At 37.0% G+C, this 27,787-nt stretch overlaps 1 protein-coding gene across 1 annotated transcript in view; it reads left to right on the forward strand.

The window, feature by feature from the left end:
• The window catches only part of CHN1 (chimerin 1), a 209,995-nt gene that overhangs the window by 43,510 nt on the left and 138,698 nt on the right, over positions 1-27,787 (forward strand). The window contains exons 3-4 of the mRNA XM_032755326.2: positions 11,311-11,349; positions 18,572-18,627. Of these exons, the coding sequence (XP_032611217.1) occupies positions 11,311-11,349; positions 18,572-18,627 (95 nt within the window). The remainder of the gene's footprint in view (positions 1-11,310; positions 11,350-18,571; positions 18,628-27,787) is intronic.

A 27,787-nucleotide genomic window follows, 5' to 3' on the forward strand; every position in this document is an offset into this window, starting at 1 on the left:
TGTGCAGGTTTGTTACATATGTATCCATGTGCCATGTTGATTTCCTGCACCCATTAACTCAAAAAGAAATAATTTTTGTTTTCAGAGGTCATTTTTAACAACTTCTATAGATATAGTGGATGTAAATAGGATCTAATTGGAGAGAACATGAAGATGTATTCAGTCATAAAATGTTATAAATTAATCCAAAAAATCAGGACATTAAGGTATTTATAAGTAAATTTAATCCTATCAGTCAGTAAATGAATACTTTTGAGTATCTCCTAAATAACTATAATGTTATAAATTATATCAAAGATAGATTTAACTAGGGATTTTTAAAATCATTGCCTAAAGGCTCAGATAAGTATCTTGAAATTTTTGTTATTTAAAGAAAAGTGAATGTCCTGACCATACTAATATTTAGAGAAAAAGCAGCACAAAAGATTATGGCAACAATGAGTTTAACACTAAATCTTGCTTAAAATCTATACCTTTGAGTTTTAAAAAGCAAGAAAAATTGGAATCACTTTTCATAAACATGATAGAATATATAAAAATATGTTTAGATAAGGTTTTCTTGACTTGCAATTCTAGCAGTTAACCAAGAATGAAATAAAATTTAATTAAGAAACTGTGTTTCATTTCCTATAACAAATGCTTGACATTCAGCAAATTCAATTAGAACCAGCAGAAAAGGTAAATGAAGACCTCCACAGGGATTCTGAGGGGGAATTCAAAGACTTTGGAAGAATGTGGTGCTTTATTATGCATAAGTTTGCCACAAAGCTATAGTTGATTTCTAAGCCTCTCAGACTGGGATTTCTCTGGTAGTACATGCAGTTCAAGAGCCCACTTAAAACAATTAGAGCCTCCTGTGGAGTTTGTTAAAGAGGACTTTTCTCTGTCTGATTCAGTTTCCATGTTTTCTTCATCTTACAGATAGTTTACTTAAACTTTTTTGTTTTTAATAGTTCTCTGTTAGCACAAATGTAATATATTCATTGTATAATAGAGAGGCCTTTCTCCTCCTGGTTCTAGGAGAGAATAATACTCCAAGACCATAGGGCATCCATTACATGTAATAAGGTAACTTCTCTCCTGTGCTTCCAGAAAGAGTTTGTTATCTCCCATACTTGGGGCAGAACTAAGAAAACAGTCACTTGAAACATTATCCAGGCTTGCTTTAGAGGAGGAGAAAGGCTGATCTAGAGATCACTACTGTTAGCCTTCTAGTGTGTGTCTTTCTAGTTCTTTCATCCTCTCTCTCCCCCCTGTGTACACATGCACATACATATACACAGGAATATCTTTTCTTTCATTTATAAAAAAATGAAAAAATTCACTGACAAGGTTGTAGTGTACATATGAATTAACTCAGGCTTATTTTGATCTCATCTTTTTCTTTCATTTTCATGGATTTGTTTATGTTTTTACATCAAGTCTCGAGGATAGTGTCTCACACAGAACCTAGCTTAGACATGAAGCTTCTCTCCCCGTTCCCAGGCCTTGCTGCCACCTGCAATTTTCAGTTCATTACTTTGTGCTCTTGTGAGCCTGCTCCATGAGTTGTGCTTGTTGTTTTCTGCCTTTGGCTTTCCTGCTGCCTGACTTGCTTTCTCCGACTCTTGAGAAGTGAGCTGGACCTGACTACAGCATTCTTCTGTCCTCAGATAGCTGAGTATTTAATTGGAAGAACATACAAACCAGAGAAAAACTCATAGTGCTTTATTTATGGATGCCTCCTGACAACTCAGCCCAGGTTCCCTCCAGGGCCTGAGTCACAAACTTTCCTCAGTATATCTTTATTTCAGCCACTCTGCATTGTTTGCAGTTCCTCAAACATGTACTGAACTTTCTTGTTTCTGCCCTCTTATTCACCGTGTTCTCCTCTGTTTAGTGTCCTTCTGCCTGTTATTCGCAGCCCCTTTATTTTAAAAACCATCTATCCTTTAAGGGTCTTGTCAGATAATACCTCTTCTGGTATGTGTTTCTTGACTCTCTGGCCAAAAGTGATTCCTTCTTTCCTTCCATTCATTCATCAGTTCAGCAAATACTTACTATAGACCTATTCTTGCCAGGCATTTAGACAAGACAATGTTTGTAAAACTTCCATTACTCTTACTTTATTACCTTGTTTGTGAATAATATCCATCATATTTTTGTTACTGCCATTGAAGGCACAACTATATCTGGACCCGCCTCGTAACTGACACCCTCACCCATAGAAGGTGTTTCATGTGTAATTACTGAATGAGTGAAACTTTCTGATTATTTTAACATTTCTGTATGCCAGCATAACTGATATTTTTATAAAATTATCTTTTATATTAGGTATGAAAAGTATTACTAATGCTTCATGGCAATGGAGAAAACCTTTTAATAGATTTTATGGGTATATACTTAAATAGTCATACATATCATGATAAGGATATATGTATATAATAATTATTATTATTTTTTGAGACAGAGTCTCGCTCTGTTGCCCAGGCTGGAGTGCAGTGGCACGATCTTGGCCCACTGCAACCTCTGCCTCCCTGGTTCAAGCAATTCTCCTGCCTCAGCCTCCTGAGTAGCTGGGATTACAGGGGCGTGCCACCATGCTCGGCTAATTTTTATATTTTTAGTAGAGACAGGGTTTCACCCTGTTGGCTAGGCTGGTCTGAAACTCCTGACCTCAGGTAATCTGCCCCCCTGGGCCTCCCAAAGTGCTGGGATTGCAGGCATGAGCCACCGTGCCCAGCCATACCATGATAAAGATATTTTAAGCAGCTATTCTTAAGTCATAGGTTATCTGCTTCTTATTCTCAGTCATATTCTACTGATGGAGTTTGACACGTTCGTATGCTGGGTCTGGGTGGATTTTCTGACAGAATCAAAAAGAGGTGTTGTGAGCTCTTGAGACCTTTAGCTGAAGGCAATCACAAACATTTTCGGAGTATTAGCCCTGGATAACTTTGAACAAGCTGCTGTTCTCTGCCAAAAGAACACACGATTTTCTCTCTTTTCTCTTCCTAATTTTTGTATTTCTTCTATTAGATGAAATATTTTTTCTTTGTTTGTTTGTTTGTTTTTGAGACGGAGTCTCAGTCTGTTGCCCAGGCTGGAATGCAGTGGCGTGATCTCGGCTCACTGCAATCTCCGCCTCCCAGGTTCAAGCGAGTCTCCTGCCTCAGCCTCCTGAGTAGCTGGGATTACAGGCGCGTGCCACCCCGCCCAGCTAATTTTCGTATTTTTAGTAGAGACGGGGTTTCACCATGTTGGTCAGGCTGGTCTCGAACTCTTGACCTCGTGATCTGTCTGCCTCGGCCTAACAAAGTGCTGTGATAACAGGCGTGAGCCACCGCGCCTGGCCCTAGATGAAATGTTTGTTACCCCCCACTCTATCCCATATCCTAGATGTGCCAAGGAAATTACGGTTTAAAATACTCATTCTCAAAGCATGGTCCAGGGACTCCTGAGGGAGATTTTATAAAGTCAAGACTATTTTTGTAATAATACTGAGACATTATTTTCATCACTCTAATTCTCTTGCAAGTATCTAATGGAATCTTCTAGAAGCTACATGGCATGTGGTATAACAACAGATGTAGATATGGGAATCCAGCTGTCTTGTATTAGGCTGGACATTAAAGAGATTTGCAGAATGTAAAACCATTTTTTTGTTCTGAAAAATATAGTTATTTTTCATAAAAATGTTAAGATGTAATAGGCTTATTTTTATTTTTTTAATTTTATTTTAATTTTTATTTATTTATTTACTTTGGAGACGAAGTTTCACTCTTTTGCCCAGGCTAGAGTGCAATGGCGTGATCTCGGCTGACTGCAACCTCCGCCTCCCGGGTTCAAGTGATTCTCCTGCCTCAGCCTCCCGAGTAGCTGGGATTACAGGCGCCTGCAACCATGCCCAGCTAATTTTGTATTTTTAGTAGAGATGGGGTTTCTCCATGTTGGTCAGGCTGGTCTTGACCTCCCGATCTCAGGTAATCCGCCCGCCTCGGCCTCCCAAAGTGCTGGGATTACAGGTGTGAGCCACCGCACCCTGCCGGCTAATTATTTTTAAATGAATTAACAAAAAAATACAATTCAAGTTTCTGCCTGCCTGCCTTCCTCCCTCCCTCCCTTCCTTCTTCCTTCCCTCCCTTCCCTGTGTTCGTTCCCTTCCTTCCCTCCCTGCCTCCCTCCCTCCCTCCCTTCCTTTCCTCCCTTCCTTCCTTCCCTCCCTCCGTTAGTGTCACCCAGACTAGTGTGCAGTGGCACAAACACAGCTCACTGCAGCCTCCACTTCCTGGGCTCAAGTGATCCTTCCACCCCAGTTTCCTGTGTAGCTGGGACTACGGTCATGCGCCACCTAATTTTTTTTTTCTTTTTGTCTTTTTTTGTAGAGACAAGGTCTCACTTGTTGCCCAGGCTAGTCTCGAACTCCTGTACTCAAGTGATCCTCCTGCCTCAGCCTCCCAAAGTGCTGACATTACAGGCATGAGCCACTGTGCCCAGCTGTGTTTTTATTTTTATTTTTATTTTTTTGAGACAGAGTCGCACTCTGTCGCCCAGGCCAGAGTACAGTGGCACGATCTCAGCTCACTGCAACCTCTGCCTCCTGGGTTCAAGCGATTCTCCTACCTCAGCCTCCCGAGTAGCTGGCACTACAGGTGTGCACCACCACGCCTAGCTGATTTTTGTATTTTTAGTAGAGACGGGGTTTCACCATATTGGCCAGGTTGGTCTCGAACTCCTGACCTTGTGATCCACCCACCTTGGACTCCCAAAGTGCTGGGATTACAGGCATGAGCCACTGTGCCTGGCCCCAGCTGTGTTTTAATTTCCAGTGTGGCTAATATCAATAAATATTAAAAGCTCTTTAGAATCCAGATTTCTGAGACCCAAAAGATCGACAGCCACTGGTTTATAAGATTTAAAATATTTAAGATAACAGAGAACACACTTTCTAAGAGATTAAAAGGTAAAGTCCTTTTCATGTAGTCCAGGTATCTTCAAACTGGAATACTTAATCATACTTAATCATAATGGATTAAGCTGGTTTTCAGTTGTTGGACATTTAGGTTGAGTATAGTATTTTAGTCTTTAAAAGTAATATTGTGATATTCTTCTGTATTAATATTTTTCTAACATCCTTAATTGTTTACAATGAATTTCTAAAAATAGAACTGCTGGGTCTAAAGGTATGCAGAAGGAACTGGCATGACCTGTTACATAAATTCAGGGGCCAAATATACTCTCATATTTTTTTCTATTAATCAGCAGGAAATTTAGTATGTTCCCCTTTAGATAGTCTCCACCTCCAAGTTTGAGTCCCAGGAGGCTTTCCCAGTCGCAAAGTCATCCCATCTGCCTCCAAATGCCAGAAAGAGAACTGACTACACTATTGCTCTTCCTTCCCATCATCATTTTTTGTCAGCATTTAAGACCAGCCCTGCACTGTTTGGCAATAGTTGCTTGAACTGCGACTAGGATCCCGTTTCTGGTCAGACCATGGCCCAGGTCACAGCAGTCACCCCAGTTGAAGATCAAGGTTGCAGTTTTTTAAAAGTTCATTTTCTTTTACTCAAGGATTTAGTGTACCAGGGAGGCTGAGGTCAGAGACACTTCCAGCATCCACCTTAGGTTGTGCCAGAATCTGTCCTCCCTGATAAACGCAGAAGCTTTTTGTGTGACCTTAGATTACCAGTTTCAGTTATTCCTTCTTCAAGGCCATTTTGTTTCAGGAATGTCTGTGCCTCTTCTTGCCAGTGGGACTTGGCTTGAGCTATGAGTGTCTTCTGTGACAGAACTCTTTAATTTTGAATCTCAGGAATTAAAGATTGGGGTAATGTTTTTTCCTTTCCAGGAAGATTTAGGGTCCTGGAAAGTTGGTCTTCCTGCCTTTAGCAACTAATTCTGCATATCAAGAGATTCAGGCACTTTTTCCTAAGCCATTCAACTTTCCCATCCCAGTGTCCCCTCCTCCCCTGAGTCCTAAGGACAGTGGCATCTACCCACTGGTCAACTAAAGGAACATTCAAGCCGCTTTTCTCTCAGCAAAAGGATCCACACCAGTGATCTAAGGTCTCTACCCATAAACATAAGAAAGGCCAAAATAATTTTTAAATGTTCTCCTTCAAAGAACATCTCATCTAATCTCTGCCTTAATAGATACCTGTTACACAGTTAAGCTTATGGTATATATAGCTAATTGCTGTCCAGAGGAGTTATGCCAGTTTACACTTCTACCAGCAAAAAATAGATTGCTAGGAAAATATATTTAAAACCTAAACAGTGCTCTTAAATGTCATTAATTAGAATTGTTTTAATATTAAAAGAATATTAAAAGAAATTCAAACTTTTCCCCTAATATTTCTTGTTTTTTTGCCAAATGCTAAATTTGTTTGGCCATGATTGTGATCTGTAGCATCTTGAATAATGTCTTTTATAACAGAGCAGGTGTACATGGAAGACCAAAATAGTAGGAAGGGAATACATGGCTGAAATCGTTAACAGCGGCTTGAGGCTAATATGGTAATATTGTGTTTTCAGAATCACTTTTGGTGAAGGCAAGAGAGGGTACTTATTTACTGAAGGTCTTCTAAGTACAAGGTGCTTTATAGATGATACCTAATTTAATTCTCAACAACAAACCTATGTTGTTACTATTTCCATTTTAGGTGATATTGTTATTCCATTTTATAAATAAATAGATTGATTAAGATGCAGAGAGGTAGTAAATTTTCTAAAGTCACAGAGCAAGTAAAGGTTGATGTTCCCTAAGAAAGCGCCACCTAGCACCAAGTACACAGTTCTCAGAGTAAGGACTTTGAGAATTAGCCTTTCTCTCTCACCTTCTCCAAAGTCAGAGTGATCTCCGGGAGGCCCTCATGGCTCATAGGTGCAGCTTTGCACAGGGTCTGTGAGGCGTTAGGGACAACTACAAAATCTCCAAGACTTCCTAACTTTTGACACCAACTGCAAATTGAGTGGGGGAGTTCCCCAATCACCTTCACAGACTAAAATTCACTAGAAGGACTCAACAGAACTCACTAAACATTACTTACAGTCATGGTTATTGCCAGGAAAGGATACATATTAAAATCAGCCAGGGGAAGACACGCACAGGACAGGGTCCAGGAGAAATGCAAAACGCACAGCTTCCATTGTCCTCTCTCCTTGGAGTCAGGACACACGCCCACCCTCCCTTCCCTCCCTTCCTTCTCTCCTCCCGTCCTTCCTTCCTTACTTCCTCCCTTCCTTCCTTCCTTACTTCCTCCCTTCCTTCCCTTTCCTTCCTTCCTTGGTGCCCAGGCTGATCTTAAACTCCTGGGCTCAAGCAGTCCTCCTGCCTCAGCCTCCAGAGTAGCTGGGATTACAGTTATGTCATCCCTGGCTTCTTCTTGCATTTATGGGTGATGATCCATGTGGGATATTTCCAACCAGAGAACCTCTCCCGGCCTCGGTGTTCAGAGCTTTCATTGGGGCTTTATTGCATAAGCATGGTTGATTGACTGTCCATGTGGTTCCTTAACTGATACCAGTGACTCAAAGCCCCAAGTTACTCTCTGGCTGGCCCCAGGCAAACAAAAATGATCTTTGAAGGCAAGGTCTAGACCTCTTCTGAGACAAGATTAAATTATTTACTACATAGGGTCCCAGTCTCATTGAGGGCTCCCTCCCTTCCTAGCCCCTCACAGTGGATCAAGAGGTACCTGGCCACCACCTCTTATGGTTTGGAGCCCCACAAGGAAGTGGAGACACACATAGAATATGGGTGTCCTGTTATAAACTGGAAACTCACTATACATCATACTCCTTAGGATTGAATTATAGTAACAGCAAAATATCAAGGAAATAATAACACGACTTGAATGCTTACAGGCAAATTTTTTCTAGTATTAAAAATACAATTGAGTTAATTATGGTTTACTTATTAAGACAAACTTCAATATAATTAACCCCCAACACACACACACACACACACACACACACACACACCCTCTAGCAGAGGAAAGATGTATGTATCTATCACTGCATTAAGGTTGTGTTTCATTCTAACTTTTATCGTCACTGGGTAAGTTCACCTGAGCAAGCTGTTTTCCTAAATAATTGCTTATTATTTATTTATTATTCATGGATTCCATACTTGCAAATTTGCCCCCTTTCTAACATTTATTTGTAACCCTAAAATAAATCATTGTGGCGTTTTTGTGGTCACTTGCAAATAATCACAGAGAAGTAAAAAATTTGAGTCATATGACCTGCCTGTTCCCGGCTGTGGCCAAGCAAGGCAGTGCTCCGCCTTGTTTCAGCTCTCACGCTGTAAACAAGTCCTCTTTTCATGGTCTTTTCAGGGCCACAGTTTTTTACCTTTTTGTGGGGTTTTATTGTTGTTGTTAGTGATTTTGCCATTTAAAATGGTCCCCAAGCCTCATGCTGAAGTGCTGTCTAGACGGTGTTCCTAAGAGCAAGAAGGCTGTGATACATCTTTTGGAGAGTATGCATGTGTTAGATAAGCTTCATACAGGCATGAGTTACAGTGTTGTTGCTGTGAGTTCAGTGTTAATGAATCAACGGTATATACTAAATACGGTGTCTTTAAAGAGATACACATATAACATAAGGTTATGTATTTAATGGTTGATGAAAATGTTGTGACCAGAGGCACACAGGAACCTAACCCTGTGTTGCCCCCAGGAGTAGTGGTTCAGTATTTGCTGCTAAATTCAGTGTTTGAGGTAACATCATAGCATATAATTACTGTGAATAATGAGAAATGACTTTATTTGCTGCATTATTTCATTCATTATTCATTTATTCATGTAATCTGTTATTCATTCTTTTTTTTTTTTTTTTGAGATGGAGTCTTGCTGTGTCGCCCAGGCTAGAGAGCAGTGGTGTGATCTCAGCTCACTGCAGCCTCTGCCCACTGGGTTCAAGCAGTTCTCCCCGCCTCAGCCTCCTGAGTAGCTGGGGTACAGGTACCTGCCACCACGCCCAGCTAATGTTTGTATTTTTAGTAGAGATGGGGTTTCATCATGTTGGCCAAGGCTGGTCTCGAGCTCCTCACCTCAGGTGACCCGCCCATCTTGGCCTCCCAAAGTTCTGGGATTTATTTAATTAAGTTCCATCTATTTATCTTTGCTTTTGTTCCATTTGCTTTTGGGTTCTTGGTCATGAAGTCTTTGCCTAAGCCAGTATCTAGAAGGAGTTTTCCAATCTTATCTTCCAGAATTGTTATGATTTCAGGTCTTAGATTTAAGTCTTTGATCCAACTCGAGTTGATTTTTGTATAGGGTGAAAAATGAGGATCCACTTTTGTTCTTCTACATGTGGCTTGCTAGTTATCCCAGCACCATTTGTTGAATAAGGTATCCTTTCTCCACTTAATGTTTTTGTTTGCTTTGTTGAAGGTCAGTTGGCTGTAAGTATTTGGCTTTATTTCTGGATTCTCTATTCTGTTTCACTGGTCCATATCCTTATTCTGATACCAGTACTATGCTGTTTTGGTAACTATGGCCTTATAGTATAGTTTGAAGCTGGATAATGTAATGCCTCCAGATTTGTTCTTTTTGCGTAGTCTTTCTGTGGCTGTGCAGGCTCTCTTTTGGTTCCATATGAATTTTAGGATTGTGTTTTCTAGTTCTGTGAAGAATGATGGTGGTATTTTGATGGGAGTTGCATTGAATTTGCAGATTACTTTTGGTAGTATGGTCATTTCCACAATATTGATGCTACCCATCTATGAGCATGGGATGTGTTTCCATTTGTTTCATCTATGATTTCTTTCAGTAGTGTTTTGCAGTTTTCCTTGCAGAGGTTTTTCACCTCCTTGGTTATGTGTATTCCTAAGTTTTTTTGGTTTTTGTTTTTGTTTTTTGTTTGTATTTTGCAGCTTTTGTATAAGAGATTGAGTTCTTGACTTGATTCTCAGCTTGGCCACAGTTGGTGTATAGCAGAGCTACTGATTTGTGTACATTAACTTTGGACACTTTGCTGAATTCATTTACCAGTTCTAGGAGCTTTTTGGATGAGTGTTTAGGGTTTTCTGGGTGTGCAGTCATGTCATCAGCAAACAGCGAACCAATTTGGATGCCCATTATTTCTTTATCTTGAAGCAGACATATTTGAACACTCCTATGGGGTGCCAAGCAATTTCCACATGATTTAAAATTTCCATGTTATGTTCTTATGTCCACTATTAGTAGTCTTGCTATAACCCTTTTTCTCAGAGTGTTTGTGTGGTTTATGATAACATATTATAAATGAAATGTGATATTGCAGTTTAAAGGTTGCAGATTGGAGGCTGAATGTCTTATGTCTATGACCTTTTTACCTGAGTTACTTGTTTAGTCTTCTCAATAAACTTTCCAGGGATTTTTTTGCTTCCTTGGAGATCAAAATTTTAGGATCAGATTGCCTAATGGGTTCATGTTGGTTTCCAGCAGAGCCAGGTGATGTGGCTGGCCATACCTTTCTATACCAAAAAATGTTTCTGCAGTCTTGGCTGTATAGTCTTGCAGGCAGAGCTCTTGGCTGGCAAAAATTAGTCCCCAGCTATGCTTTACTGATGAGAAGCCACACAGTGTAGCCAGAAGCTACACTGGCCGCTTCTCCTTTCTCTGATTACTCCACGTCCCTCATGTGTTTGTATTTCCATCTCTTTCCACTTCCTATTTATACTGTCTCCTACATCTGCACTCAGGCAACATGAGGGGAAATAGACTTGAAGTGCAGATGTTCACCTCATGTTCGTTGTGGTTCCCTAGATACACTCTCTTCCATTGAAGTGTTCCTCATTTCCTGATTTTGATTGTCCAGGATGCGTGAGGACTGAGATCTGAACCTTGCTATTCCTTCTCTCTTCATGTTAGTAAAACCATGTACATTGGAATCCCCTAAATGTAATGGAAAATAATAGAAATACTTAACTTTTGGGGTGATTAAAATGATTAATCTGGTGAATTTGACTGAAAAAGAAAAAATTCAATAATTTTAGGGATCTTTCAGTGAAATAATCATTAAGCCCAAAGAAACAAAGCCTTTATTGACTATTACTTCAGTGATAGTAAGAAATGAGTACCAGCAGTAAAAGTTAACCTCGATGTTTTTATGTAATAAGCAATTGAATAAATACAGTAACTTTATTTAAACATCTTTGTAAAATTACTCCAACTAAGTAAGGACCAAGACTAAAAAAAAAAACCCTTGAATGCCCCTTAGTGCCTAGCACAATACCTAGAACAAATAGATTTCAACAAATATATGTTAAATGAGTTAATGATTAAAATGTCTCATTTAAAATTTAAATATTCAGTAATGTTAATTTGATGTTTTTTCTTTCAGATACAGATGAATACAGACCTCCTGTTTGGAAATCTTACTGTAAGTCTACAAATAATTGTGTGGGTTATAGTGCTTTATAAGTAATATAAAAATATGGGATTATTAGATAGAAATTCTCATTCCATTTTGTACCCATTGTTGAAAAATTAATTTAAACAAGGTTTGGGAGTAGCATAGAAATAATTGTGGTTAAGTAAGTGTTTATACAAAGTCTGTACAGTTTATGGTTTTCTGTCTGGTATACATTTCATCCCTCTGAGCTTGCAGGAATTCCATGTAGTGAAACTTGAGACCACTTGTTAAGAGTGGCTAATAAAGCTAATACAGGGAGACACCGAGAATTCAAACAGTCTAATTATTTTCAGGTCCTGATTCTTTATGTGAAGAAAGGAATATTTAAATGACAATAATTCAGGAGGCTATGTTGATAGAAAGAATAAGTGAAAAGAGGCAAAAAAGGGTGATCTAACTTTTAAATAATTACTTTCCCAAAACATAAGGGAGATACTTGATTCCATGCTGCTCTTTAAACTGCGTTAGGATAAATATTTCTTTTTGAACATCTAGGGTTTTAGTTCTTTATTTTCCTTTCCTTATTTTCTAGAGAATATTATTTCACCAAGTAAAGGATATTTCAGATTTTAAAAGTTGAAATAGGGCTAATATAATCAAAATGGTTTTTTAAAGTTTATGAATGCATTATTATGGAAAAGCAGTATAAGTTCTTGTTTGTTGTTTCTGTAGTTGAATAAGCAGCCTAAGAAACCTGTACTTTAATTATAGATTAACATCTTTGTAAATGTTGAGGTTTATTATAAATCTGATGATTGTAGGTTGCTGAAATTTGCCGACTGAAGGAACAGCGATTCAGATTCTCATTGGTCTTATGTTCTCAGAACAGATAATTTTTTTTTAATAGGTTGCCACTTTGGGCTAATTATAAGTAAAATATGAACAGTATCTAAAAATATTGCCATAGATGCTTCCCCTCAACGCTGCTGGTGCCTTTTTCTTTTTCCCTTGGGAGTATAGTTATACGAATGTGTAAAAATGACTAATGTTCTTTACCTCTTAAAGATTTTGTCTCATAATCTCATTGGCTGGAAGCCTATTTAAAATTCTTCTCTGGCCGGGCGCTGTGGCTCATGCCTGTAATCCCAGCACTTTGGGAGGCCGAGGCAGGTGGATTGCCTGAGGTCAGGAGTTTGAGACCAGCCTGGCCAACATGGTGAAACCCGTCTGTACTGAAAATACAAAAATTAGCTGGGCGTGATGCCACACACCTGTAGTCCCAGCTACTTGGGAGGCTGAGGCAGGAGAATCGCTTGAACCAGGGAGGCAGAGGTTGCAGTGAGCCAAGATCGCGCTACTGCACTCCAGCCTGGGCAACAGAGCGAGACTCTATCTCAAAAATAAATAAATAAATAAATAAAAAATAAAAAACTTCTCTGCATTTTCTGGTTTTCAGTTTATCTTTATTCCTTGACTCTGACTTGCACCCTGCACATTTTTAATGTAAGAACATTTATGAAGCCTCAGACTATTATTGAGTTTGTTGTGATCTTTTCCTCCGTGAAAAGTATCAATTAGTAAATGTAGTATATGCAATTGGTATTTTTTGTAGCTTCACATATCTCGCATGTCTTGCAGTAGCTATCATTTGTTTTAAAATACGGCATTTATGTAATCCCAACACTTTGGGAGACTGAGGCGGGTGGATCACCTGAGGTCAGGAGTTTGTGACCAGCCTAACATGGTGAAACCCGTCTCTACTAAATACCAAAAAATTAGCTGGGCGTAGTGGTGCATGCCTGTAGTCCCAGCTACTTGGGAGGCTGAGACAGGAGAATCGCTTGTACCTGAGAGATGGAGACTGTAGTGAGCCGAGATCGCACCATTGCACTCCAGCCTGGGCAACAACAGCGAAGAGCAAAACTATGTCTCAAAAAAAAAAAAAAAGACATTTAAAAAAAAAAAGAGATAGGCTATTGCTTTGTCACCCAGGCTGGTGTGCAGTGGCACAATCTTGGCACGCTACAGCCTTGACCCCCTGGGCTCAAGTGATCCTCCCACTTCAACCTCCTGAGTAGCTGTGACCACAGGTTGATTTTTAAAAATTTTATTTTGTAGACTACGAGGTCTCACTGTGTTGCCCAGGAAGGTCTCCAACTCCTGACCTCAAGTGATCCTGCCTCCTTGGCCTCCCAAGTGTTGGGATTATAGGTGTGAGCCACTGTGCCCAACTGAATCTTTCTTTAATAAGACTACAATTCTGTTATAGAGTTTTATCATTTCTCTTAATGACTTCAATGTCTGAACTCCCCATAATCATTTTAATAGTAGAAATGTATAGGAAATTATTAAAATAGATATTTTATCTTTTGACTTTTTCATTTGTCCCATGAAAAAAACTTCTGATTCAAGGAAATTTTATAATTAAACTATGTTAAAAGCAAGTGGATAAATCCTTTTTAGAAATTTTCTTATAAGATTATGATATTAATCTTCCAAGATTTGAGTATGTGCAAATTTTGACAAATGAGGAAACATAAAAATTGCAGCCAGGCTTGGTGACTCAGGCCTGTAATCCTAGTAGTCTGGGGAGACTGAGGTGGGAGGATCACTTGAGCCTAGGAGTTTGAGGCCAGGCTGTCCAATTTAGGGGGATCCCATCTCTACCAAAAAATAAAAAATAAAAACATTAGCTGGGCATGGTGTTGCACTCCTGTGGTCCCAGCTACTTGGGAGGTGGAGGTGGGAGGAACTGCATCTGGGATGGAGGTGGGAGGATTACTTGGGCCCAAGGGGTATGGAGGCTGCAGTGAGTTGTGATCAGTACTCTGAACTCCAGACCCTGTCTCATTCATTTATTCATTCATATTAAATAAATAAATACATTCTAATGATGACTTTTTATGATCATATAGATGGTTAATGTGTTTGTCAAATTCTGATCTTAGAAAAAAATGTGATTAAGTTGAACTTTTTGTTTATATTATCTTTTACCACTCAGACAGTTTTACAGTTTTTACAGCCAGCTCTAAATAATCTTCAGTAAGATGTTTATTAATTGTACCTTAAGGACTTCATTTCTTAGGAATCTTTACATTTTAGTAGGAAAAATTTTAAAGACTGACAGACCTGTTATACCCTGACTTCATCAGTACAGACTGGAATTTTAAATAACTGAGGTAGTAGGCATTGTTCAGTATCCTTAATATTTGAGCCATGACAATCTTAGGCCAGATATATATATAGTTTAGAATTGATAATTGACAATATTTTCTACTAATAGTCTTTGGGACCGACAAACTATAATGCTTCAGCATCTCTGTGATGTGACTTAAATTTAGTTATTAAAAATTTCTTAAAATGGTAATAAAATAGAAATGGGCTGAAATTTTAAAAATAATTAGGTATGTCAATTCATGTAAGGTGGCACACCCATTGAAAGCTATTCAAGAAGTTCTAATTGTTCACTTCTGTAATAGATCTATAAAAGTAAACACGATGATTTAATTTAATGTCAAAAGTTGCTACATGTTAGTGTGTTTTGTTTTTCTATTTTTGGCATGGTGGAATCTGAACAGCATTTCACAATTTGATTCTAGAAGAAACTTATTTTACCCATGCCTATCTTGTACTTCCTACTGTTAGTTCCATTGATCTTGTAAAAATGTAACTCTGAAGTCTTACAAATATAAACCAATAGGGAAGTAAAATTAGCAAGAAGTCTAAGTTGTGGACTCTTTTTAAACAAATACGGTTTTGTCGCTTTTCAGTACTTCTTGTGTGAATTAAACCAGGAACCTTACATGTAATAAATGAGGCAAGCAAGCCAGATTAGGACTATGAGCAAGTAGACTGTGGAGACCTTGTCTATAGTGAGTAGCTCAAAATTAGCTCCTTTTATTGTCATGTTAGACTCTGGGTTCAATATTGCCAGATCTGAGCTTTCAAGAGAGGCTGGAATTCTCTTTTGCTTTTGTTGTCCTTAAGTTTCATAATTTTTTAATGTTAAAAACCTACTCAAATGTAAAAGATAGCAAACAAAACACATGTGGACCAATTTTGACTTCAAGATACCAATTTGTGATCTTTGGACTTGATGAACAATTTATTGTCTGTAGGGATTGAGAATTTCATTAATAAGTATATACTCATTGACACTTTCAAGGTGATTGAAAATATTAAGTACTTTAATCATATATTCCCTCATCTTGAATTTAGCTATTAATTTTTGGTGAATCATTTAATGATTGTGCTTATTTAAATTCAGCTGAGTTCCAATTCAGATTACCAAAAATTCCAAACTGAGAGAGAAGGGCCTGAATTAGACTTCCTTACTTTGTGTAATTTTTTAATGATCTTTTTGATAGGTGTTTTTTGAATCCAAATTTGTTATATTTGTTATAAAATATCCAAGACTTGACCAGGCACAGTGGCTCACACCTGTAATCCCAGCATTTTAAGAAGCCAAGGTGGGAGGATCACTTGAGCTCAGGAGTTTGAGACCAGCCTGGGCAAGATGGTGAAACCCGGTCTCTATAAAAAATAGAAAAATTAGCTGGACGTGGTGGTGTGTGCCTGTAGTCCCAGCTACTTGGGTTCTGAGGTATGAGGATTGCTTGAACTCGGGAGGTTGAGGCTGCAGTGAGTCGTGTTTGTGCCACTGCACTCCAGCCTGGGTTACCAAGTGAGACACTGTCTCAAAAAAAAAAAAGAATTAAAAAGAGTCTTAAAGATAGAGTAACCATTAGTAACCACTGGTAGCCAATCAGGAGGCATTTGTCTAAAAGTTCCTCTTTATGAAACAGAGCTTTATCCTTTGAGACAATTAGAAGGATTTGAAAGAAATTGAAAAGTAAATAACCTTATGTGACTTAATGTTAAGAAAATACTATACCCTTTGAAACTCTGATGAAAGCAAATTTGAAACTCAGATCAATTCTCATATGACAATATTGTCTCCCTTTTTTTCATAGTGGCTCATCTTAATGTATGCTTACTGAACAGGCAAATGCTTACTGCTGATAACCAGATACTACAGTGTTTGTGCTTTGAGTCAAAATCGACATTTTACTTTCTGTATTAACTTTTAATGTTCTTCTTGACTATCATTCAGTTCTCAGAATTGGATTTTCATAGATGGCAGCACTTTCCAGAGCATTTTCTTGACAAAGGAAAAAACCAATGTTTTGAGAATTACTGATCAAAGTAGAAACGTGAACTGAATTTTCACCTTATAGTTACCAATATGGAGGAATGGACTTGAAGAATCTTTTTTTTTTTTTTTTTACATTTTTTAGAGACAGGGTCTTGCTATGTTGCCAGGCTGGTCTCTTGAGCTCAAACGATCCTTCCACCTTGGCCTCCCAAAGTGCTGGGATTACAAGTGTGAGCCACTGTGCCTGGCCCTTTAAGAATCCTTCTTTCTTACAAATCATGTTTTGGCCACTTTTAAGGAGGATGGAGATTTACACATATCATGGGGTGATACACATGTACTTTTCATTATCAGGGCCAGACAAATTTGACTTTAGTGCTTTTTCTTCCCTTTTCTACCTCAGAATTAACTCCCTTTGTGCCATCTCTGTAACAATATATGAAACTATATTCACAGGAATATTTCTTATTAACTCTCACAATGAAATATGGGTATCTAAAACTATTTTGACATATTACCTCTCTTAGGGATTTTTGCCATCAGGAGAAAAAGGTAAAGGAATACATTTCTACCAGTAGAATTTAAACATTCCTGATGAAGTGGCTTTGTGTTTGGTTTTTAAACAATAAAGCTGTATTTTCTCAGTTCCTTTTAAATTATAGCATTGCCCTGATATTATGTTTTAGTGATGAACTCAAGATGCATCCTAGTAATCAAGTATTATTATAAAGAATTTTATGTATTAATATCAATCACCTATGCATAATAATAAGTAAACTTTATTGAGCATTTACTGTGTGCTAGGGACTATTTTACATCTTTCACATAAATTATTTATATCCTTAAGTAATCTGTGAAGTAGAAGCTATTATTAATCCCATTTTGCAAATAAGGAAAATGAAGGCATAGAATGCAGTGCTAGTGACAGAGTCCCAGTGTTCAGACTCCAGATGGTTTGGTTCAAGAGTTCAAATTCTTAACCACATTGCTGTATCCCCTTTGCATAGAAGTATGCACAGTTATGTGTATCTGTGTGTGTTCACTGTGTGTGTGTGTGTAGAGAGAGATAGTATATATATACACACACATTTTTATATATATATATACACACACACAGGCTAATTATGTATGTGTGTATAGTCTAATTGTATTTATTCTATATATGTTCCTATGATGTATATGAATGACTGTGGTCAGAAGTAGAATCTGTGTAATTATATCCATTTGAAATCTGAGTCATCCGTTATCTGACAGTCCCAGATTACTGGGTAGTTTGATGTTATGTTGACAAAATATCTTAAGTATTTAGACTATTAAATTATATGTGATTATATATGTAGAAATAGAAAAAAAATCTCTAAGAGATAAACTTAGACATGTATAGCCACACATCCTATTCATTCTTTTTTCATTTTAAATAAAAAAGCCTGAAGTGAGGCTAGAAGGAAGTCATGGTATCAGTATAATTTTCACTGATGCATTTTCAGATGCCCTAAAAATGATTCCCTCTTTTGGCAAGTTATTTGAATATCTGAATTCTTTCTTTTGCTATATTTGCCCTAGTTGAATAAGCAGTGGTAACTTTGGCTCAGACCTTTTGTTTTTAGGGGAAGAGGAAAATTATCTTTGAAGATAGATGTTTGCAATATAAATAGGGGAGAAAAACAGTGTATTCGTTACATTTAGCCTATAAATCTTGATTTTAGTTTCAAGCCTGACACTTAATAACATGCCTTAAATATATGTATATATAACCATTATTGGTTTATATCAAAGACATCCTTTAATATCCCCACAAAGAATTGGGGAAAATAAATGACCAGATTACAGGGAACAGAGCCAAATATCCAGCACTGACTTGTTATAAGGTAAAAAGACACTTGTTTGGATTATGATTTTTCTGTTTGTATTGCTCCTGGGCTTTCACTAAATGTAGTTTTGCTTACTTTCTTTGTTTTGTTCATAACACAATTTAGTAAATAAGGTTATACCAGTTTTCTTGTGAACATAAAAAACAGCCAGGTTTTTATTTCTAATATATTGATAAGTTTTATGTAAGGGACATTGACACTTTTTGTTTCTACCTTCTCACAGTATATCAGCTACAACAGGAAGCCCCTCATCCTCGAAGAATTACCTGTACTTGCGAGGTGGGTGTAATGAAACTGCTACCAAAAAATGTCTCTCAACCATCTGTTTCCCAAACTTTCACCGTCTTCAGTGGCTTGTTTGTTTGTGAGATTAACCACTTAACACTAATCGATATCATAAAATTATAACTTGAATACATTTTCCTTAATATCCTTCTCATTTAACTTCCACTTTTTAGTGGACTGTTTGGAACACAGTATAGAATATGACCATATAGTTTTAAGGGTTGTTCGTATTCTTTTCAGTTAATTCATACATTGTTTTTTCATTGTCTAATATTCTTTTTTTAGAACAAAGTTTGGAGCCATCATTGTAGGATTATTGAATTCTTTTTTACATTGAAATAAGTATTTAACTTATGATTTTAAAAATGAACAAAAGATGTGGATAGTTCACCAAAAAAAGAAATGATGTATGACAATATATGTAAAGATGTTCAGATTTCGTTGATAATAAGAGAAATGCCAATTAAAATACGGAGAGATCGTTTTTACTTTGCAGATTGGCAAAAGTTAAAAGCTCAGAATATACTTACTTGGCAAGCCTGTGAGAAAACAGGCACTTACATTGCAGATTGGAATGTGACATGCTATAACTTTATGAGAATTTTGTAGTATCTACCAAATTATACCTTCAACTGCCTTTGACTTACCAGTGCAAATTCTAGGAATTTATCCTGATGAATCACCTGTACAAATATAGAATAACATATGCTCAAAGTTTTTCATTGTAGGATTGTTAGTAATAGCAGAAAAAAACCTAAATGTCTGTCCAGAGGAGACTGATTGAATAGAATAGAATACTAAAATAAGGAAGATTTCTATGTACTGATATGGAAAGATTTCCAGATATAAAATGTATATGGATATAGTAAGTATGGTCCCTTTTTCATATGAAAGAATAGAAAATAAAAAATATATAGTCTGGTCAGGCAAAGCAGCTCATGCCAGTAATCTCAACACTTAGCAAGGCACAGGTGAGAAGACAGCTTGATCCAGGAGTTCAAGACCAGCCTGGGCAACATAGTGAGACCTTGTTCTCCACAAAAAGGAAAAGTATATTTGTAGATATAGTTTATTTTTGCAAAAGAGAAGCACAGAAAGGATTAAACCAGAGACTGGTAAAATAATTATGATAAGGAGTGGATGAAGAGCAATGTAAGAGCACTGCGGAGGAAATAGGGATGGGAGTGAGATTTTTCTGAATCTGATTTTTAGTCTGAGTTGTGACTTTTGAACTATGTAAATGGTCACATATTGAAACAAAAAAAAGAAAAGTGATTTTTAAAAAGCAAACCCCGCCGGGCGTGATGGCTTATGCCTGTAATCCAAGCACTTTGGGAGGCTGAGGTGGGCAGATCATGAGGTCAGGAGTTCGAGACCAGCCTGGCCAACATGGTGAAACCCAGTCTCTACTAAAAATACAAAAATTAGCTGGTTGTGGTGGTGGGCGCCTGTAATCCTGGCTACTCAGGAGGCTGAGGCAGGAGAATTGCTTGAATCCGGGAGGCAGAGGTTGCAGTGAGCTGAGATGGCACCACTGCACTCCAGCCTGGGCAACAGAGCAAGACTCCATCTCAAAACAAAAACAAAAGCACATACACACATACACACACACACGCAAGCAAACCCTAAAATTGAATACAAATAAGAACAAATGAACTTTAAAAATTCACAGCATAATCACCAAAAAGATAACTTAAATAGCTTTTATTTATTTATTTATTTAACTTTTTGGTTTTTTTTTTTTTAGACAGAGTCTTGCTCTGTCACCCAGGCTACAGTCCAGTGGTGTGATCTGGCTCACTGCAGCCTCAACCTCCTGAGCTCAAGTGATACTCCTACCTCTGCCTCCCAAGTAGCTGGGACTACAGGCATGTGCCACCATGTCTGGCTCATTTTTGTATTTTTTTGTAGAGGTGGGGTTTCGCCATGTTGCCCAAGCTGGTCTCAAACGCCTAAGCTCAAGGGATCCACCCACCATGGCCTCGTAAAGTGTTGGGATTACAGGTGTGAGCCAGGGCACCTGACCTTTTAAGTTGCTTTTTAAAAAATATTTTAAATTGACACATAATAATTGTACATATTTGTGTGGTACAGAGTGATATTTTGATACATGTATACACTGTAATGATTAACGAGGGTAATTAGCATATCCATTGCCTCAAATCTTTGTGTTGAGACATTCACAATTCTCTCTTCTGGCTAATTGAAAATATAGAATAAATTATTTGTAACTGTTATCCAGGATAATTTTATGTCTATTAACCAACCTTTCCCTATCCTTTTCTTTTCTCTACCCTTCCCAGCCTCTAGATGCCACTGTCTTGCTCATCTTCTGTGAGATCAATTTATTTAGCTTCCACATATGAATGAGAATGTGCAGTATTCATCTTTCTGTGCCTTTCTTATTTCATTTAACATAATGTCTTCCAGATTCATCCATGTTGCTGCAAATGACAGGATTTCACTCTTTTTAATGGCTGAATTGTATTCCATTGTGTAAACAAACCACATTTTCTTTATCCATTTGTCTGTTGATGGACACTTAGGTTGATTCCATATTTTGGCTATTGTGAAAAATGCTGTAATAAACATGAGAACACAGACACCTCTTTGACATACTGATTTCCTTTTCTTTGGATATAACCCCAGGAATGAGATTGGTGGATTATACAGTAGTTCTATTTTTAGTTTTTTAGTGGAACCTCCGTACCATTTTCCATAATGGCTGTATTAATTTGCATTCCCACCATCAGTGTATGAATTCCCTTTTCTCTGCGTCTTTGCCAGCATTTGTTTTGTCTTTTTGATAGTAGCTATACTAACTGGGGTGACATACTAACTGTGGTTTCGATTTGCATTTCCCTGATGTTTAGTGATACTGAGCATTTTTCCATATACTTCTTGGCTTAAGTAACTTTTAAACATATTATTCTGACTGTACAAACTCAGAGAGAAATATTCTAAGGACAAAAATTGCAAAAGGCAGAGGTGAGAAGACAGCCTGAGCCCAGGGGTTCAAGACCTGCCTGGCAACATGGTGAGATCCTGTTCTCCACAAAAAAGAAAAAAAAATAGTTTATTTTTGCCAAAGAGAGGCACAGAAGGATTAAACCAGAGACCGGTAAAACAATTATCATAAGGAGTAGATGATCAAATGTTCAACATGTGAACATTTACAGAGTTCAAAAGTCACAACTATATAAAAACAGACTTAGAGAAGTCTTAACTACATGTGTAGTAATCTTGAAATTATTTTGTTTGTAATATAGGATAGAGCAAAGAAATAATTTTACTGGATTGGGGGAACCAGGGTTCTTAGGAGATATTAATTAATTCAGAGAATGGGACACAATTAGAAAGTATACTGTGGTATTAGTTTTGAATTGGTGGCATTAATAGTAACTCACAGATTTAAAAAAACTTTTTTTCTATCTCAGTCCAAGGAAAGGGCCTAGAAACCCCAGTAAGAATGAGTATATCCAGGGATTTTGGGTTCCAAATACGGTTTCCTACCAAAAGGAGGCAATGTTCCTTAGAGAAGTTCCTGATTTCTTAATGTGGGGCAAAGAGGTCCTGGAACATATTGTGTCGGAAAGCAAGAATGTGCTCAAAAACTGATGGAGACTTGTCAAAAAGGCACAGCAGCCTATTTGAAAGGTTCCTACCATCAAAACTTGGAACAATTTGAACATCTAAAAGAATAATGGTAGGTATGGATTATAACACATTATGCGAGAGAGAAATTGTAAGTCCATAATTATACTTTAAAATTTAAAAAAACTCACTTTGTTACGAAGAGAAAAAATGGGGAAATATACAGTTATTCTTTACAGAAGAAATGACACTTAAAATGTAGAAAAAATATAAAATTACAAAATCACTAGTTTGCACTAACGATTGACTCCAGGCAAGGATCATCAATCATTGGATGTTAAAACCATTGGGTGAGAGGCTGTAGGTGAACAGGATATTTACATGGTCTCAAGGTATGACACCACCAATTATTTGTTAATTGCAAAGAGAAAAATATGCCTTTAAAGTGGAGAGATCTGGTGGTCAAATTTAGCATTACCTGTAATGGGACAAACTGACATGTGTCTCCTGAAGTGATACAGTGAAACACACAGTATCACCTGTATAATATTTTTGCCAAAACTGTTTAACTTAAATCTAATTATAAAGTATGAATCAGACAAATTCAGAATGTGTACATTCCGTAAGACATCTTCCCTGGGTTTACAAATAATGTCATCATCATAAAAAAAAAAAACAGTGGTGTGATGATATAAAATTAAAGGAGACTAAAGAGACATGGCCATCAGATTCAAGGACCTTGATCGGGTCCTCAACTTATACATATATTTTAAAGCTATATATTTTGAGTACAGTTGATAAATTTGAGTGTGGACTGTATTAGGTAATGTGGAATCATAATAACTTTCCTAGATGATACATTATTGAAAAATAATTACTTCTCGGTTGGGCGTGGTGGCTTACGCCTATGATCTCGGCACTTTGGGAGGCTGAGGTGGGTGGATCACGAGATCAGGAGATCAAGACTAGCCTGGCCAATATGGTGAAACCCCGTCTCTACTAAAAACACAAAAAATTAGCCGGCCATGGTGGCATGCGCCTGTAGTCCCAGCTACTCAGGAGGCTGAGGCAGGAAAATTGCTTAAACCCGGGAGGCGGAGGTTGCAGTGTGCCAAGATCGCACCACTGCACTCCAGCTTGGGCAACAGAGGAAGACTCTGTCTAAAAATAAATAAATAAATAAATAAAATAAAAGTAATAAAATAATTATTTCTCTATTGATAAAAATGTTAAAATGGATTTTGTCATTGTGACTTCTGGTTTAAAACACAATATAGCTTTGAAAGTATATAATTAGTTACAAAGAGAACCACTTTACAGAATTAGGCAGGAGTTTCATGGGATTGTCTTTTGAATGTCCAGTTGCAGTTTAGATATATGTAGATTTCCAGTCTGTGTATATGTAAGCATAGAATAAGTATGAGGTACTTGGTTATTGCCTTTCATTGCTGCTCGCTGTGATCAAGGATGATTAAATAATTTGCATGTAATGGGAATTTTTAAAATGCTATTTAATAAAATGTTTCATTTTGTTTCATGTTCTGTTCACACATACTTTTTAAGTATGTGAGAAACTGAAAGTGAGAAATTGGCAGTACTTTGGAAAGTCCTGAAGTATTTATTAGTAAGACTATTATCTTTATTGAAAAATAGCTATATTATTCCTTTCTTTTTTTTTTTTTTTTTGAGACGGAGTCTCGCACTGTCGCCCAGGCTGGAGTGCAGTGGCACAATCTCGGCTCACTGCAAGCTCAGCCTCCTGGGTTCAGGCCATTCTCCTGCCTCAGCCTCTCCGAGTAGCTGGGACTACAGGCACCCGCCACCACACCCGGCTAATTTTTTGTATTTTTAGTAGAGACGGGGTTTCACCATGGTCTCGATCTCCTGACCTCGTGATCCGCCCGTCTCGGCCTCCCAAAGTGCTGGGATTACAAGCGTGAGCCACCACGCCCAGCCTGTTATTCCTTTCTTAAAATAATTTGAGACCACACAAATGAAGATGTAATAAAAAGAATAAAGAAAAGTTGAGGGAATAAAAACAGCAAAATGCCAGTAGATTGCAGTGCTGATTGAGGTTCAGTGTAATTGTGTGAAAAGTGTTTCACAGTTATAAAGTATATAAAACTCTGAAGGCCAGTATGATCCAGTTTTTTCCTGAATTAAATTGTTTAAAAAAATTCATTTGGCGTGACATTAAGGTACGATAAATCAACGGAACTCACTTTTGAAGGGCTAAGCTGATGTGATCACAGTAGCTAGCTTTCTGGTGATTCACCTTGATGCAAAGACACAAGATAGAATAAGATACTGGATGAATAGATGGATATTAGATTCTCTGAAAATAATTTCTTTTTATTTACCTTTGCTCTGTGATTGATTGAATGCTGCCATCCCCTGAGGAACTAGACCATTTATTTGTATTCTCCCCTTTGGTTAAAAGCAGGCATGAAAGCATTGAAAAACCAGAGAAGCAAATTGTACAATTGACGTTTTCCTACTTAAATTGAGCAATTTATTCATCATTTCCACTTTGCAATATAAAAAATATTTATTGTATTAACTTTTCACAATATTTTGTGAAATATTTATGTTTCACAAAAATATAAATTTTTTGTAAATATTTTATGTTTGTTTATATTTAAAAATATTTATTTTTTTTCTCCAAAAATATAGCAGTCATGTTCTAATGACTAAATTGGTGGGCAAAATGTTCAGAATGAAAGGATTTACTGTGACTGGCTCTCCTTGTACAATGAAACTATCCTTACGTATTATTCATAGCTTATAGTCTGTTACTTATTAACAGCTTATAGTCAGTTCCTTAAGTTTGTTTAATAAGGATTAAATATGTGTGCATACAATAAATGTCTTTACTTTGGAAATTAGTGGTGATAATTTGTTTCTATATTTGACCGTTCTCTAGGTTGTTCAATGTTTTTCTGTTTTTCCCAGGTGATAACTAAATGACAGTTACTAAATAGGCATAAGTGGTCTTCCTTTAAAGAAATGAAATTCATATATAATATTATTATAATGATTAGATTTACAAATAGAGACATGGAAAGTATTTATAAGCCGCTAATGCTAATGGTTTGCTTATTCTATTAAGTTAAATATCTGTATAACAATTAAGTAACTTGAATATCCATTAGAAATGAAACTAAAGGATTAAGTAGTGGGATGGAGCTGATCTAAAAATACTTTTTGAAGGAAGAAGGTTTCAGAGTTAGGCTTGATGAAATGATTAGTGATTGGTTTGGAAGAACTAAGGATTATTGAGAATGATGAGCTGTTAAGGATAAAGATGTACTAAAGTACCATTTGATGTTCACCCTTAAGTATTTAACTGTGAGCCAGGTGTGGTGGTGTGCACCTATAATTCCAGCTACTTGGGAGGTTGAGGCGGGAGGATCACTTGAGCCTAGGATTTCTTGAGCCTGTCTCTTAAAAAAATTTTTTTTTTAACTGAGGAATTAGATTTGGGCTACTGTGTTAGTCCATTTTGTGCTGTTATAAAGGAATACCTGAGGCTGGGCAATGTATTTTAAAAAGAGGTTTATTTTTGGCCCATTGTTCTGCAGAATGTACAAGAAGAAGTATAGTACCAGCATCTCCTTCTACTGAGGCTTCAGGAAGCTCACAGTCATGATGGAAGGCAGAGGGGGAGCTGGCATATCACATGGTAACTGAGGGAGCAAGAAATATTAATAGGACGAGATGCCAGGCTTTTTAGCAATCAGATTTCATGGTAACTAAGAGAGTAAGAACTCACTCATTACTGTGGGGAGGGCACCAAGATATTCATGAAGGATCCGCTCCTGTGACTGAAACACCTCCCACCAGGCTCTGTCCCCAACATTGGGGATCACATTTCAACATGAGATTTAGAGGGAACAAACACCCAAACCACATCAGACACTGTATGTTGGTTCTCCACTGAAATGTTGAGAGAAAAAGAGAAAAGTTAATACAATTGATAAGTTGATAGTTTTTTAAAAGTAATAATTATTAATTATTTATGGGTGCTAATTGTAATTTTTTAAATGGATCCAGTGACTTTGTCTTTCAGAATTATGCTTACTTAACAATGATAGGAAAGGGAGCACTGGCCCTATTTGTTTGCATGTGCACATTTCCATTCCAGTTTCTTCTAATGATAGTATTGTATCACAGCTTACAAATTCAGTAACTATGCCAGGCTCAAAGGGAACATACATTTAGTGAGTAGCCATGTGTGTGTGACCTTTCTTTTGTGGTCTACCCCTTGTTTTGGTGATAAATTCTGTGTTCTGCTCTTAGGTGAATTTCTGTTAGCATTTTGAAACCAAATGTGTAGCACCTTATTTCAAAACCTGAGTTATCAACTATTAAAACAATCATAAACTATTAGTGGCAGAACTCTAAAATGCAAAATATCTAGCAATAATAAATAATTTGACAGAAAATCAAATTATAACTAATGCTTTTTTCCTAATTCCAGAAAATCTTGCCAGTTGTTATTGTGGACACTAAAATATAAATGATTTTTTTATTAAAGGTTATTGTTGAGATCAATTTTGAAATTCAGATGTAAATAATCCTTCTTAAAGGAGGAAAATGACCAGGACACAACTAATTATTTTAGGCAGGCTTTAAAAACCAAGCACATACTTAAAAGCTTGAAAATTATTCTTAATAATGTTGCTACATGATACAGTTGTATCTTATGGGAGAGTTAATTCTGAAGTTAGCACATAAAGTGAAAGTCTTATATAGTCAGAATTACCCCTGGAAATTCCTTATCACCCATAAAGTAATGGTACATATTTTTGTGTGTACAACTCTGTCATTTATAGGTATATAAATATATGATTTATTCAGTGAAATACAGTATATAATAAATATAAAATATATACTATCATTTTCAATTGTGTAAAAATGGTTTTGTTTGTTATTTCATGTTAAGCACTTGGTTGAATTCAAGTAAATGTGTATCTATATATGCGTGTGTGTGCATGTATGTATATAGAGTGACTGACTAGACACAAGTATAAATTACATAGGTATAAGCTATATCTATTTATTACATAGGTATAAAGTCTATCTATCTAATTCAGATAGAGACATGAGAGAAGCTCCATATCTTTTGTTCACTGATATTAATACAGTGTATTTGGCATCGGACCATTATTAAACATGGACCCTCAAAGTGGACGCACTTTTTCCCCTGCTATCCACACAGTGGGAAATGTAGTGATGATTTTTTTTAAACACATAAAACCAAATTTCTATTCCCTGTGACACATTTTTCAAGTTAGTATTGCAGGGAGTTGGATAGCATTTTTGAGTACAGGTGTACATTATAGTAACAATGAGGTTGTCTTTCTCTAGGCTAAATGGGTAAAGTAGGCTGAGGCTGGACAAAATGTACTGAAACACAAGTCAGTGCTATTAGTGTAATGAGAAATGTAGATAAAATTACACAATTTACACTGTATTCAAATTCTAACTACAATACCAATTAGAGGAATACTGAGTATGTATTTTGGTAGCACATGTTTTATTTTTATTTACTATTAAT

The sequence above is a fragment of the Hylobates moloch genome, unplaced genomic scaffold (assembly GCF_009828535.3).
Source record: "Hylobates moloch isolate HMO894 unplaced genomic scaffold, HMol_V3 SCAFFOLD_1, whole genome shotgun sequence".
NCBI classification, from domain to species: Eukaryota; Metazoa; Chordata; class Mammalia; order Primates; family Hylobatidae; genus Hylobates; species Hylobates moloch.